The 15,953-nt window shown below is 38.3% G+C and overlaps 1 protein-coding gene across 14 annotated transcripts in view; it reads left to right on the top strand.

The window, feature by feature from the left end:
- The window catches only part of LOC311437052 (uncharacterized protein), a 57,562-nt gene that overhangs the window by 32,057 nt on the left and 9,552 nt on the right, over window positions 1–15,953 (top strand). For 6 of the 14 annotated variants that reach the window (XR_014693217.1, XR_014693218.1, XR_014693227.1 and 3 more), the window contains 3 exons: window positions 2,998–3,069; window positions 3,172–3,243; window positions 5,851–7,238. The exons of 1 other annotated variant lie outside the window; for it this stretch is intronic. Coding sequence is in view for 4 of the 13 variants with exons in the window: in XM_084519856.1 (XP_084375982.1) it covers window positions 2,998–3,069; window positions 3,172–3,201 (102 nt within the window). In the remaining 9 variants the exon portion in view is untranslated. Of the gene's footprint in view, window positions 1–2,997; window positions 3,070–3,171; window positions 3,244–5,850; window positions 7,239–14,913; window positions 15,713–15,953 lie in introns of those variants that run through there. 7 more of the 14 variants (XR_014693226.1, XR_014693231.1, XR_014693224.1 and 4 more) reach the window with 4 other exon arrangements.

Raw genomic sequence — 15,953 nt, forward strand, 5'->3', positions numbered from 1 at the left:
GAAAACCTTGACTGTAGTGTCTGCTGCATCATACTTAAGCAGAGTAATGTGTTTCATATAGCTAGAAAGAATCTACAAAGATGATGGCTGTGACAGACATTTATTCTTATTTAGCATTTAAGGACAATTAAAGAAGGAAGTGCAAAAATCTTATTAATCTTGAGGCAAGTCTGTTTGCATATATAAACAGTCTTTGGGGTCTTATATCTCTCTTCTATTTGTATTTACTCCTTCCTCAAAGATAACATGTATGCCAAACTGGTTGTTTAAAACTGGTTGTTTGGATGCAGGTGCACTGCTGTAGTACAGGGATGTTTTAAATTTATGTTGAACATTGAAAGAGACTCGATACAGATCTTGACTTACTTATGCTGTCGATATTTTGTGAAAATTAGAAGTTTCAACAGATTTTACTAAAAACAATTTCCCAGTTTTTGAACATCTCTAAATACCACGTTTGTAGTTCACAACTTACCTAAGGTTATAGGAAAGTGTATTTCATGCTTGAAATACAGTGTCACCATGTGCAGAGCCAGATGCTGCCACAGTCTAGATGGGAAAATATGTACTCCACAATATAGCACAGGCTGCACTTCTTGACAAGAAGGAAGAAGGAAAGTTTGCCTCTAACAACTACTGGTAAGTTTTTGCCTGCTCGTACTGATCATAGGCCAGGTTAGGGATGGTTATGGATACATCTTCATTTCTGACTTCCAGAACTTTTGGTGTTCTCCCCCTCACCCCCAGGAGTTAGGCACACATTATTTTGGTATCATATAGCTTTTTTTTTTTTATTTTTTTCTTTTTTTTTCTTTTTTCTGGAAACCCTTTCCAATGCCAATATGTACTCACTAATGCTTTCAGTTCTCATTCTTCAGATTTCTGGAGTACAACTTTTATTAAAAACTAGAAAATATACTCCAGAAAGGTCTCCTCTGATTCTTAGCTGCAAAGATTTCTTTCAGATTGTATGTTAATTGCTTAATAAAGGCTTCTTATATAATCTCCAAAACATTATTTGATGCTCACCCTTGAAGGTACTGCATCAGCTGGACTGTTGTTCAGATCTCAGATACTTGAATTACGTTTCTGGTTCTAAGATACATCTTGTTAATTCTCCCATTCCCAGTACAGAAGCAGAGAGAGAGCTTTTATGATCCAACATAATCATTTTAAAACAACTTTTTGACTAGTAACTATCTACAATGATTTCAGTTTTCTTTGTACTAATCCCAATGACCAAGATCTGTGCTAAGAGTTGCCTTTTTGTTTCCTTTTGCTTAAAAGTGTTTTTAAAGACCATGTCTTGTATTTCAGTGTTCTGTACTTATAACTATTAACTACGGTATTATTCCAAGTTCTGTTTTAGGACATCTGTTGTCCACTTTGTGGGGTAATCTATTTTTTTTCCAGTGTGATGATGGGGGCTGCCGGTATTATAAGTGTTATTTTAAGCTTTCTGTAAAAACTCAGGTTTGTCTTCATCATTACAGTGTTTATCTGACATGGTCAAATAACTGCATCACTTAACATTTAGAAACTAAAGCTGATCATCAGGCTTTTGGTCTAACAAACCCTTCCTTTTTGATGTTGATCTTTTGAGAAATACCTTGTTTCTCCCATTGTTTCTAATATTTTGGTATTTCACCAGAAAGTTTTCTTTTCTTTCTTTTCCTCTCTGATTTCCCAGGAGGTAAAGATGGCATATTTTTATATAAATTATATATCAGAAATTTGCTGATGAGATTGTGGTATGTATGTTTGTGCCTTCCCAGAGGGATTATTTTTGAGCTAGATGTTTCTGGATCAAGTTACAGGATAGGCACCAGATGGTCTGGAATTATTCTTTGACAGTCTATAGATAACTAAACATTCAGCAAAAGCTACTCTGTTTTTAAAACCAAGCACAGTCTTTCACAAAAGCAACATATAGAGTTTTAGCTTTCTTTCCATAATTTATATATTTGCTTTTGTTACCTTACTTAGTATTTTTCCTTGCTGGTTCTTGCATCTATTTTAGTAGCCTCTTTTCTCCTGTGATACAGGGGCTGGTAGGTGCCTGGTATGCTACCTTTCAGTCAAGAAAAGAACTAATAATATTTTTGTGGGCTATAGGTTTTTTTTTTTTTCAGTCTTTTTTTTTTTTTTTTTTCTTTTTTTTCTTTTTCTAAATTACCGTGAAGGGAGTAATAGTAGGATAGTGATGTGGCCTGCATCTTAAACAATCTCTACTTGCCAGTAAGTATGACGGGACAAAGAGAGAGATGGATCTGTGCCCCAGCACCATGCTACAGAAGGTGAAACAGATTGCAAAAACTGTACTAATTTACTTTTATGGGACTGATTTTAGGTTAAAATATAATTCAGTTACATTCTGGCTCAGACTAAGCAGTGCCTTGAAAACAATATTCTCCTTTTTTGTTTCTGAATGTGAACCACTGAAGTTGCTACCTCTGCAGAGTAGAACTTTATAATCCTGTTTGAACCTGTAATTCAGCCTGACAGTTCTGACTACCTGTAGTCAGAGACACATATCAAGGAATAAGCATTTGCAGTCATCTCTTAGGGGAGCAGGTTCTGGTCATTAAGAGATAGAATCAAATCAGAATTCTCAATGATATTTTTCTCTGTCACACAGATAAATCAGTATTAAGTAATACCCACTATCTATTAAACAGTGGATGTTATTAAACAATATCATTTATTCAAATCTGGAAGCATTCTTTTAGAAGTTCTGTCAGTCTCGAATTTAATGGCCACAGTGCTGTTGACATATTTTTGTAACACAAAAATGAGGAAATACTAGCAAAAAATAAGAAACATTCTTTCTGCTTCTTAGACATGTCCAAAGATTGTTCATAGTATTGTCATACTCCTTAAACAAAGTTTGACTTAGATTGTTAACTCAAGATCTGATTCAATAAACATTAGTCTTCTACAGAGTTAAGACCATGCTTATTATACATTTTGCTGATCACCAACCAGCACGTTCTTCAGTTCTTAGGATTAAGCTTCAGAAGCAGATATTGGATCCATATCATCCTGTGGGTTTTGCACAGAAATGGCCAGGTAAGTTAAGAAAATAGTTATCAAACATCATAACAATGAAGTACAAATATCCAAAAGCCTGTGTAGTGATTGCCATCTAGCATGCTGCTTCTGAAATCTCAGGTCTCTTCATGGTATTTTGCTGAACTTTGAAATATGTGTGCACTGGGAATAACACCATCACTTTGGAACTTGGTGAGTGCGTGATCATCCTTCAAATACTACCTTAAGTTTTTTTTACTAGTATTCAGAAATTTTCTTACTACTAACATATTTATTTTAATGTCACACTTCTTTGTCTGCTGAGTGTCTTCATACCTGTATGAATTATGTTTGCTGAACCAGCAGCTGTTGTTGTTACAGAGCTAGAGAATGGTATGGAAGAATGCTCCCAGCATGTCCAGAAGACCTTTGAAACTAAGACAGTTTTAAGTGACTGCTGCTGATGTTAATGGTGATATCAGCAGGGATGCAGCTGTAAATTAAAATAAAGGAAAGAGGAATTTTGGGGTTTATCTTGTTTGGAATGTAACTTTCCAGAGACATTCAAGTAGCTCCTAGAAATATGAATAGGGTACTGCTGGGTTTATCTTTTTGGACAAGTGCTTAAATATGTATTGAATTCTGAATGCAATGTTACCACCAACTTCCCTTAGACTTCCTGTCTTACTGAAGCTAGGCATCTGTCTCTCTTTAAAAGAAGTGAGGCTTAAAGAAAAATTCCTTTGTGAGTCGTGGAGATGGTTAGGTGCTGCCTTGAAAATATTTTTTCATTTGCAGTTGATGATTGGACATAAATTGACCATATTAGTCAAGGACAAAAAGATTTCACTTTGTTGCACGTATATTTACTCAGTTATCAAGATCAAGTTACTCACATTTTAAATATTTATAAATGACTTTAAAAGTGCCTTAATACATTAAAAAAAAAATACACCTTGTAAGTGAAAGTTACTTTTTGTAGTACTTTAGTTCTGGAGGCCTTTGGGGCCGCACTATAGCAAAGGAAAGTTAGCTTTCAACAGTTTTTTCTAAACTATGATTTAAAGCATATTCAAGTCACTGAGAGACCTCCTGCTGACTTGGGAGTCCAGAGGCTACATGCTGTACTAGGAGTTCTTTCAGGTTTGACTGAGCGAGTATTTAACTGGAAGAAAAGTGAAGTTTGGCAGCAACTAGAAGCAAATTCAGACTTACAGAAATATGCAATACATTGTTTTCAGTGTAATTGAACACAAGCTGGACTTCTTAAGCTTTCTGGACTGCTCAAGGTGTTTTGTTCAAGTTGCCTGTTAATAAAATATCACATACATAACATCTTGGAAAAGCTAGTTGGGCAAGATCTGAAAATTTATGATTCTTTCGCCTAAAGCATATTTTAATCACTGATCTTTGGAACAAATTCTGTTGTAAATAAAATATAGCAGTGATGTATTATGAAGGCAAAAAAAATTCAGTAGTACAGTGCTAAAGCAAAAAGTTAAATAAGCTTTTGTTTTCAGTAAAATAGATTTTCTCCCCGCTGAATGGGGAGAAATGTGTGAAAGAGCTTTCTGTTGGATCACAGAGTATGGTCAGTAAATGGCTTTAAGCAATATGAAGCACTGAAAAAAGCATTCTTCTGGATACAGGCAAGCAAGGCAGGATTTTCAGCTAATCTTTGGATGTTAGGAGCCAGTGCCCAGGATTTGCTGTATCAAATACATGGTAAGCATTGGCAAAAGACAGAAAAAATCAAAACCACAGCAGTACAGTGTATTGAGTTTTATTATAACTCTTTATCTTTAGGAACCAGAATGGGGACTTAATGGCAGGCAGGAAAGAGGAATGTCACTTTTTAATCAGTTCACTTCCTGTCATGGCCACGCATGTCAAGAAAGAAGTATGATATTCAAATGATTTGTGAGAAGAGAACAGAAAGTGTCTGTCTCCAGGTCTCAGATAGTTCAGAGAGAAAGCTAGGAAAGCTAGAACAGCTTTTTAAGGGGATGGGGGAGGGATAGGGGTGAAGGTAGGTTAGAAAATAAAATTCTGAAACTGCCATTGCCAGGTCTGGTTCAATATGCTGCATCACTTATCTAGTCCAGACCTTGTTTATTTGTATTGATTGTAAAATCAGCGTCCTGTATTTATAATAACTGATTTCCAAAAAAAGGTTTGCTCTTTTTGGTACAAATGCCCTGTGGGTCTATGATGATAGCTGCTGTCCCAATTTACAAGTGACATGTCTCCAGTACATATTTTTAACTGTTAGTCTCACAGTTGAACCCCACAGCAATACTGCCAATTGCATCATTGCAGGTAAAAATGGTTGGCTGTGCCTGCAATGCAAGTGCTTAGCTGTAAGGTTAATGGTTGTAAGAATTGTAAGATTCTTACTTTTTTTTTTTTTTTTTTAATTGTTAAGAATTGTAAGCTTTAAGTACTGTGAAGCTGTAAGTGTTCTGGATTTGAGAAGTTCTACTGTAATATGAGTAAGTGTAATATACAATAAATGTTTGTTCATTGTCTTTTGTATTATAAGGACAAGGAGTCCTGCTTGAAGAAGTGGGGGTAGTAAAGGTCTCCTGCTGAGATAAGAAACTGTAAAATGCCTGAAATTCCTTTACTTAATGTAACAAGATAGGGCCCTTAAACCGGTAAGGGGGAGGGAGTTTTCTCCCCTTCTCCCCCCTTGCATCCTAGTTCCATCTTTTGTTTAAAGTCACTGTTGCAAAGCTCCTGTAATCATTCCTGATAAGCTGCTGAACCAGCATGATAATGTTCTGCCTTCCTGCTTCATGCTGGGTCAACATGACCTAGTGAGGAAAGGGAGTCGAGCCACAACGCAGAGGAAGACTACGGCCTTCATCTTCACGACCACCAGAGAGACTGGGACGACCGCCTAGCAACAGTGCGCGCAGCTGCAGAACATACCTGGATGTGCTACGCAATCCCGGAATTACCAAGATATAAAAAAGGGACCCTGGTGGGGGTGAGGTGCGCGCCGTTGGTGGAGCAGAGACTCCCCGGCCGCCCAGCACTGTTTTGCTTGCTGTTGGCTTACTCAATAAATTATTTTATATGATTAATACAATGCTCTCTAAAAATTAATTAAGGGGCAACTTATAACAGTAAGTAGAACATATTTCTTCAAAATACGATGAATTTGTTATGCAGACATGTCTACAGCTGTAACTCAGGTGAATTTTAGTAAGGGAAGTACGCTCAAAAGGAAATATTCTTGGATAAGCATTTAAATTAGTTATTCAGGAGTCAGTAATGGAGTTTATTATCAGGCAGTCCACACTTGCTTCATGCTTATATTTGTACCATACATACAACTGAAAAGGCCTTACTATTAGATTTGGAACGTGTAATGCTATTGAGTCTTATGAAAAAATGCTACAAATTTATATCATGTTAGTTAACATGATTTAAAAGGCAGAAAAAGGTCTCAGGAGTTACTAGTTAAAAAAAAAGAAAAATGCAGAAAGGGATGTTTTAGTAAAACTGCACTTCCTGTGGGTGTTAAAATATTACTGTATTGGCTAGGGTATTCCAGTAAATCTTAGTGAGGCTAGAAGTCAGAAGCTTACTGTTATGTGGTGCACTTGCAGTGAATCTTGTCAACTGTAAATCCAAGTTCTATTTTTTTAAAGGTCAGTACTGCCAGGAATCATCAGTACACATGTTAATAACTTTCATTATTTCCATTGACATTGAAAAAAAAAAGATACAAATCATGGAGTGTTTCCAAAATTAGATATAGTATTACTGTCTCATAGGTCCTTGAGTCTCTCCTATGAGTCATTTATATTTGTGTGTGGAGTCATTTATATTTGTGCGTGTCTGTTCGCATCAGTACAAATAGAACCTCTACTTGCATTCCATTGCAGATGAGATTGAGGAATTGAATTAAGCAGGAAGGGTGTGTTTTAGTCCATGCACCACTGTCATTTTAGCCTTGTTGTTAGGGGAGTGGTGGCTGTACAAAACATCCTCTGAAAGATAATTGGATAAATGCTTCTCATCCCTGGTGGGGCTGAGCTTTTTAACTCAGCTGTAACTTCATCCTACTGATTAAATTTATGTCCTCCTCACTGAGCAGAAAAAGGCTTAATAACAGGGTAGTTTAAAACATTGTCCAGATACAATGTACAAAACCAACAGAAATGAGAAATAAAATGAATGAGAGATGTTTTCTGCTCCTCCCATCTTTGCACTTGAGTTTCTTTAATCATGGTGTGGAAGTCTCTGCCCAGGGTTGTCCAGCACTCCAATTTGTGGGAACAGTCGCACAAGTAAATCTGTCAAACCTGTATGGACGATGGACAATGTTTAAACTGAGGAGGTTAAAGCGAGATCTCTACCCAAAGACCTCTGAGCCACAGTTGTCAACTAGGTCATGAACTGCCCATCTGGATTTTCTAAAAATGATTGGTTTACTGCTCTGAGCTGGACTGATAAGAGCTGTCAGCCAAAATCAGGGTAAAGTGGAGGTACATAATGGCCTTCATAATGTTGCTGGTTTAAGAAGGCATAAGCATCTTGCTATAGATCCATGAACATTTAAATGGTGATTGTGTTTGTGGGCCGCAAGGTACTTTAAGGGTTGGTAGAAAACATCAGGGAAATATTACTGTAGGGTATTGGAATAGCAGCTTATGAGTGGGTTGTCCTTTAACACTGGCAGTGTGATTCTGAAAGATGTATAAAATACTCTTGTGAACCTCAGGAGGGGGGAGGAAAAAAAAAAAAAAGCTAATCTACTTCGAACTACTTATATAACCATTAGAACTAGAATAGTGTTCTCTGAGTTGTCTTAGACATCCAGAGTTTGTAGATGCACTATCTCTGTTTCTGGAAATTGTAACTCTACCATTTATGCCTTGAAAAGCTTTATAGTAAATGAACAATAAGCCCAGAAGTTTTCATTCTCAAATGATGAAGAGCATGGTATCATAACTATAATGTGTATGTGCTATGGATGTCCAGGATCTCTGAGGCATGTGCCCTTCATGAAGTATACTTACTGTATAGCACTATCCGATCAACAGTATAGCCTCATCTGTCTAGAAAGGTAGCAAAATACAGTAATTTCCTTCACTTGGCCTGGATAGGACTAGGGAAAAAAACATGTCTACAGTAGCTAGAAACAAACAAAAAAGCTGTCTTTACCGTAGTTTCATGTAACTTAATTCTATACTTATTTTTTTCCTTATGGTTTAAGCTTTAGCTTTTATGAACCGAATAGTTAAACATAGAATCATAGAATATCCTGAGTTGGAAGGGACCCTTAAGGATCATCAAGTCCAACTCTCGACACCGCACAGGTCTACCCAAAAGTTCAGACCATGTGCCTAAGTTCACAGTCCAATCTCTTCTTAAATTCAGACAGGCTCGGTGCAGTGACCACTTCCCTGGGGAGCCTGTTCCAGTGTGCAACCACCCTCTCTGTGAAGAACCCCCTCCTGACGTCCAGCCTAAATTTCCCCTGCCTGAGCTTAACCCCGTTCCCGCGGGTCCTGTCACTAGTGTTAATGGAGAAAAGGTCTCCTGCCTCTTGACACCCCCTTACAAGGAAGTTGTAGACTGCGATGAGGTCTCCCCTCAGCCTCCTCTTCTCCAGGCTGAACAGGCCCAGTGACCTCAGCCGTTCCTCGTACGTCTTCCCCTCCAGGCCTTTCACCATCTTCGTAGCCCTCCTCTGGACACTTTCCAACAGTTTCATGTCCTTTTTATACTGTGGTGCCCAGAACTGCACACAGTACTCGAGGTGAGGCCGCACCAGCGCAGAGTAGAGCGGGACAATCACCTCCCTTGACCTACTAGCGATGCCGTGCTTGATGCACCCCAGGACACGGTTGGCCCTCCTGGCTGCCAGGGCACACTGCTGGCTCATATTCAACTTGCTGTCTACCACGACCCCCAGATCCCTCTCTTCTAGGCTGCTCTCCAGCGTCTCATCGCCCAGTCTGTACATGCAGCCAGGGTTTCCCCGTCCCAGGTGCAGGACCCGGCACTTGCTCTTATTGAACTTCATGCGGTTGGTGATCGCCCAGCTCTCCAACCTATCCAGATCCCTCTGCAAGGCCTTTACGCCCTCATTTGAGTCCACAACTCCTCCAAGTTTGGTGAACATAAAACTGATCTAAAGTTGCTGTGCTCTGCCTGCCATAAATCTGACTTCAGTGATGACCATTGAGCTGAATGTCAGAATGGGAAGCTAGTTCCAACCTTGCCCATACAAGGCTTGTTGGGAGTGTCACAGGTATTTCAGCCTGGCTTTTTCTTTCAAATTATGTTTAGCAAAATACATCTAAATGTGTTTGCCTGCAAACTGGCAAAAATCATGTGTTTGCAAAGGTGGAGCTTTATACACACTGCTAGGCTGAATCTCATGAGCTAACTTTCTGATTGTTTTGAAGTATTGTATAATTTTGTTCTGAACGTGCATCTGTATGCACAGCACTTTTCTCAACTCTTTTCTCGAGATTGTTTCTCTTTATGTATTCAGTTCTTAATAATTTCATAGTCTTTGAGATCACCAGCTCCTGTTAAAGTCATCTAGCTTGACTTGTAATGCAGGCTGGAGATCCATGAAGATTATTTTCTCTGTCAGGTATTCAACTTCTCTACAAGCGCTGGGTCACCTCTTTATAAAGAACAAAATCTTTACTCACAAGAAAATCTAAGCAAGTTGTTTCGACAGTTGATTAACATTTCTGAAAACTTTTCATTTTATCTATAATTCAAGTATGATTGGTGTTGTCTCTGATCATATTTTTTAGTACTTCACATACCTTTTAAAACTAATCCTTTTGTAGGGTATGAAGTTCATGGGAAATGATGGCTCTTAAAATTGTGTTCTCACACGTTCTCTTAAAAATCTAAAACTTTGTCCAACTAAAACATAGTTCTGGTATTTGCATACTGAAAATCTGGGTTAATTTTCTCTTCCTTGCAGTTTTTAGTGGATAAATAAACCTCTGACACTGGTAAAATTTTACAGTGGAAGGAGATTTTTTTTTTTAAAATGCCTACAATAGCTAAAAAAAAAAGTAGATAAAAGTTGTGATGAAAAAACTACCCTTTAGCAGAGACCTTTTTATACTGAGCCTTAGCCTGGAGCACATTTTTATAGCTAAGTTACAAACCTGTACAACAGTGTTTCTCATAAAGCAGAGACAATGATCTACAATAGCTGAAAGCAGACTTTATGGCCTAAAACATCCTAGAATTGGTTTGAATTGCCTCATGCATATTTCCAGCACATAAATTCTAGAGTTATGTGAAGTTTCCCTGGCTGTTTGATTCTCTGGGGGATGTATTTTGAGTGACTGATGACTACTTGTTAAATTCACCAAAATTAATTCCGTTCATAAACACATTTCAGGTGAGGAACTCTGGAATCATCTTTAAGAAGCATTATTCTTTAAACAGAAAGGGAGCCTGTTTTATTTAAAATACTCTCTAGTCATGTAAGTCACTATCCTGATATCACATCACAAAAACTGTAGATATGGAGAGGACCTTGTTTGTCATACACTGCTCATTTTCTTCTTCATTCAGATGTTCTCTCTGTTATTGCTTTGCTACTGACTTACTTATTTAAAAGCTTCTGATATTTAAACCACTGTTAAATTATGAAAAGGTAGATTTAAATAAATAGGATGCATAAAATGGGGGCTCATTCAACTTCAGCTTAGACAGCTAATTGTTCACTCAGGCAGAATTTCCGCTAAAATCAGTTCAGCTGAGCAGTGTTTAGCTCAAAAATCAGGTTATCTTAAGTAGCAAGTGAAAAACCATGCCCTGCCCTAGGAAAGCTGTTACTGTGCTCATGCCATTGACATGCAAAGAAAACAAAGCCAAAATCCTATTTCTGTTTAAGCTGGGGAACAAAAAAAAAAAAAAAAAAAAAGGAACAGGGAACATTTCCTACTCTTTGCCTTCCCAAAACAAGAAGGAACATCAAGGGACATCTCTTCCTGTTATAAGTTGCCCCCTTAATTAATTTTCAGAGAGCATTGCATTAATAATAGAAAGGAATTTATTGAGTAAGCAACAGCAAGCAAAACAGCGCTGGGCGGCCGGGGAGTCTCGGCTCCACCAACGGCGCGCACCTCACCCCCGCCAGGGTCCCTTTTTATATCTTGGTAATTCTGGGATTACGTAGCACATCCTGGTATATTCTGCGACTGCGCGCACTGTTGCTAGGGGGTCGTCTCTGTCCCTCTGGTGGTCGTGAAGATGAAGGCCGTAGTCTTCCTCCGCGTTGTGGTTCAACTTCTTTTTTTTTTATTTGGTCATGTTGGCCCAGCGTGAGACAGGAATGCAGGATGTTGATACACTAGTTTAGCAACTTATCAGGAGATGGTTACATGAACTTTGCAGCAGTGTCTTTGAACAAAAGAGGCAACTGAGATGCAGAAGGAGAGAAGGGGAGGGGGTTCTCTTTTTTGTTACATTAAGCAAAAGAATTTTCATAGTGTCTAGCCAAGTATTATACATCTTACTTCAGCAGGGAGCTTTTGCAACTCCTGCTCCTCAAACGGAACTCCTTGTTTTATAATACAAAAGACAATGAACAAACATTTATTGTGTATTACATTCCCATTGAATTTCATAGCCTTTGTTCAGTTTCCCATCTCAGGCCTCTGGGGATGGGAGAAAACAGGCCAAGCCATACCAAAACAAGTCTGGACAATTACCTGGATGCCCAGAGAGTGCTCTGCCAGCTGTTGCCTGTGTCTTGCTGGTGGGATGAGCCGGAGGGCAGATCCTGCCAGAGCACAGCCGGGAGCTGTGGGGCTGCTGGGCTGGCCATGAAGCGAGCCCATGCATAGTACCCCTGCTATAGCCCCTCATTGGGACCTAGGCAAGCAGGGCTTGGGCACTTTTTTTTTTTTTTTTAATTTATTTTTTTTCCATGAGGAAAAAAATCTATTCCAAGTTGGATGATTTCAATATGTCTGTAATCGACTGGGATTCAGGCTAAAATGGTGACAAGGAAGGGAGTGGTATTGTCAGTTACTTTTAATGAAACTTTTTCTGTGGCAGATTAGAGATATGAAACCACAAACGAGACTGCCATCTGACAAGGCTTTGCCTGCAAATGCAACGTTATGAAGCTAAGCTTTCAGTGACACTCTCTACCTCAGGCTACTGGCAGATTAAGCAATCATTTCTATTGCTATTGACATTGATGCAGTGTTGTCTCTTTTTCATATCTTCTATATGCCTTGTCAGTAAAAATATAATTCCCTTCAGAATCACCCAAGGTGGTTCTATGAGGTATCGAAGGGATGGTGAGTCACTTCCCTTGCAGCAGAGTGGCCACTTGTGGCTGGACTAGCCAGTGTCCAGGGCTGATGTTCTGCATTGATGACATGAAGAGCTGTTAGTCATCTACTTCAGACGCATATAGCTAAGACAATCAATAATAGCAGGTAATTTTTTTTTTTCCTTCTAGATTCTTTACATTCAGTATACTGGTTAAATTGCCTCAAACTTCTGTGACATTCAGTTTTTAAAATGCTTTTTTCCACTTCGATATATGAAGAGAAGCTTGAGTGGAGAGGATTTTAAGCACTTCTGTAGAAGTTTTAGCACACAGTAGGGGAAAAATGGGATCTGTACATAATCAATGCCAAGGAACGTTTTCTAGAAATGAAATGAGAAGGATTTGTATGCAAAATTGTCAGCTTTGATATAAACTGGATCTAAAGGCAGAGAGGAAATGGCTTAAGAAATATCCTTGCCTGTGGCTATTTTTTAAATGGTGGAGAGGATAACTAATGTAATAGCTCACACCAACCCTACTTCCAGCCCTGACATAAGGAACATATGGCAGCGTATGAGAAATAGCACAAGGGTGAGACAGGGATGTAGCTGACATAAACTGTGATACAGCTGTTTCCTAGGACCTGCAAGGGGTTATGAGAAGCAAAGTGCTAAGGTGGTTTGAACAAAGCCTGTACCAGGTTGTAGGAAGAAGCCTCATCCGGTGCCTGAGGAACAAAGAGGAGTTGGGGGGGGGAGGGGAGGGGGACGAACCTCTTTTCTCCTGCTCTATTTCTGTCCTGAGCACCTTACTCAGAATGGAAACAACTTTACATCTAACTCAAACTGCAAAGCAAATTGCTAGAAGGCTATCAGTGTGAGGGGTAAACCTGAAGACTAATGGACGTATGAAAATGAACTTCGCACATTACTATGGGGGAAGAAAATAGGCTGGATAAAGTATGTATAGATAATACCTTTTTTATATGTGTTTTGAGACTTCTAGTTTTCTCCATGTTCTAGTGCTGCAGTCACTGCACTCTTCAGAGAAAACTTGGGAAAATAAATCTATCATGACATGACACAACTAGACCTGCGACATCTGTTTGAACATTATTTTCCAGCAATGAGAAACAACACATTAAAGAAGTTAATGTTGTATACTAGTCGCTCCCTGACAGCCTCCCTTTTAGTTCATAAAGAGACTGTTAGGGGTGATAATGAACCATGCTAGTCCATTTACTAGCATAACAGGAATTATTTACTCTAATAAATATATTATTATGCAGCTATTAGGAATCAGTTATAAAACTGCTTAATGCCTGCATGATTACTTGTAAATGGATTTGGAAGGGACCTAAATTGGTTATTTATTGACCATACTGAACAGCATTATTTATTAGCTTGGCTCAGTACGGTTTTTTTTTTGGTTTTTTTTTTTGGGGTTTTTTTTTTTTTTAGGCTGAAATTAGATTCTAAATTCTTAATGGTCTAGCCAGTGTGTATGTTGATTTAGGAAAGTGACTTTTTTTCTTCTGAAAAACTGCTAAATTTACAGTAAATTGGTTCTAGACTGAACTGAGTTTCTTTCCTTTCAAGTTCATTAACTAATTATTCTTAATCATGGTACTGAGACAAAAGTGTTAGAAACCTGAGAAGTTGATGCCAGATGCATTGAAATACTGCTTCCAAGTAGCATGTGGTTCTGTGAGTCAGCAGTAGACGAGGTTATCAGGCGTATGCAGACTGTATTACTGTGAAGCTGGGGCACACATCACTTCTGTCTGTCAGCTCTGCTTGGTAGATCATTTGCTGTCTCAGGTGGCTACAATAATTTAGAGACTGAAGCAATTAAACAAGTTTAGTTTAATGGAATATAGTCTTCTCATTGAAAACTAAATTTGTCTTTCTTTTCAGGAAGAGAAAGGCTGAGGGCACAGCCTGCTGATACAATTGTAAAAGAGAAAGGAAAGGCAAGGAAAATTGAAAAATTGTAAATTTTCAGAGTTGAGTGTTTGCTTCTTCAGTAACATTTAATGCGTGTTAAACATGTAGTGCATTTAATTCAGTAGACATCGCACACGCATATGCTCCTAGAGTATCAAAAGAGTGAAGCATTTCCATGTCAATAACACTAGCACTCCTCAATTGGATTGCTTTCAAATACAGAAGACTGCTGACTTTGAACATAGTAGTCTTTGACAAGCTCTTGCATTTTGGGGACTTCTTGATTATTATTATTTTTTCAGTAGTAAAAACAAGTTCTTCTTGAACTTGAGGCAGATTGGCATTACTTGCCTTCTACTTTTGGTAAGTGCAGAGCTCGGAATTATGATTAAATATTGTGTAAAAGTTTCTATAGACTGTGGTAGGAAGGGTTAGATAGTTGACATCATATTGAAAAGACAGAATTTGATAAAGTTAAGCATGTTAAAGACCTTGAAGAGGTCAGAGTATTCAAGAACTACTGAAGGTCAATCTTTAAAAGGTGTTCCAGAGTTTAAACAAGCTGTCGGATGTGATGTGCTGATGGTGTAAATCCACTTTCTCCTCACTGTTCTTGTGTTTCCTTTCTGTTTTCTTGCTCTTGCCTTGCAGCAGGAGACAGGGCAAAGACCACACTGGGGTGAGTTCGTGACTATTACAACAGATAGGGCTATCACTGCTTTAAAAACAAAAGCGATGACAGGAACAAAGGATGAATATTATGTGGTCAGTTCTGGAAGATTCATGTCACTTTCCCCTGGACTAAAGACAAGCTTGTGGAAGATGTGACTGATTTGTTTCTGAAGTAACAGCTCCTGAGAAAGGATTTGAAGACCTACAGAATCTTCACTTGTGACAGAGATATTGCAGGATCATGGTGAGCATTGGGCCTTTTCCTTGCTGCATTGTTAGCATTTAGCGAAAGACAAAATGCAGGTCTGGTGTTCTAGCTGTGGAAGGCTTAGAAATACTTGGTAATATTTCAGGTAAATGCTTATTCTTTTCAAATAAAGACTGAACTTTTTAGTTGACAAAATAGTTGCAACCACAAAAAAGGAGACGTATTTTAATGATATTTCAGTGTTGGAATCTCCTTCACCTCCTTTTCAATGAAAACCTATACATTTCAATAAAAAACATATTTGCTTCAATGTTGAAGCAAACGTGGAACAAAACAAAGCAAACAAACAAACAAAAAATCCAAGCCAAATATTTTCAAGTAACTGAAGCAGAATACTGGAGTAAACTGAAACCCTCCTCAGCCCAACTTTTGTCTCCAAAATGCCTTGAGTTGTCCAGTTCTAATAACTCCTAAAAATAAAATCTCATATAATGGATGAAGTTTTGAGGGCTTACTGAGGAACTTGTTTCACAAAAATATAAGAATAAGAGAATCTATCTCTTGAAAACCTTTATTTTATCTTAGACATATCCAGGCTCAAGCCTGTGTGCAACTGGCAATTGTCTTCTGCAGGCTGCTAGGTAACATTCTATCCTATGCAGTGTAGCTTGCTTTCTGTATTTCGCAGTATAGAGGAGTTAACTACCAATGTCCTGTTAAATTGGCAAGAGTAATAAGACTAAAGGAGAAACTCTAGACAGAAATGTCCATGATATGCCAGAAATAGAGCCTTAAAAAAAAAAAAAAAAAA

The sequence above is a fragment of the Aythya ferina genome (assembly GCF_964211825.1).
Source record: "Aythya ferina genome assembly, chromosome: 5".
Classification (NCBI taxonomy): domain Eukaryota; kingdom Metazoa; phylum Chordata; class Aves; order Anseriformes; family Anatidae; genus Aythya; species Aythya ferina.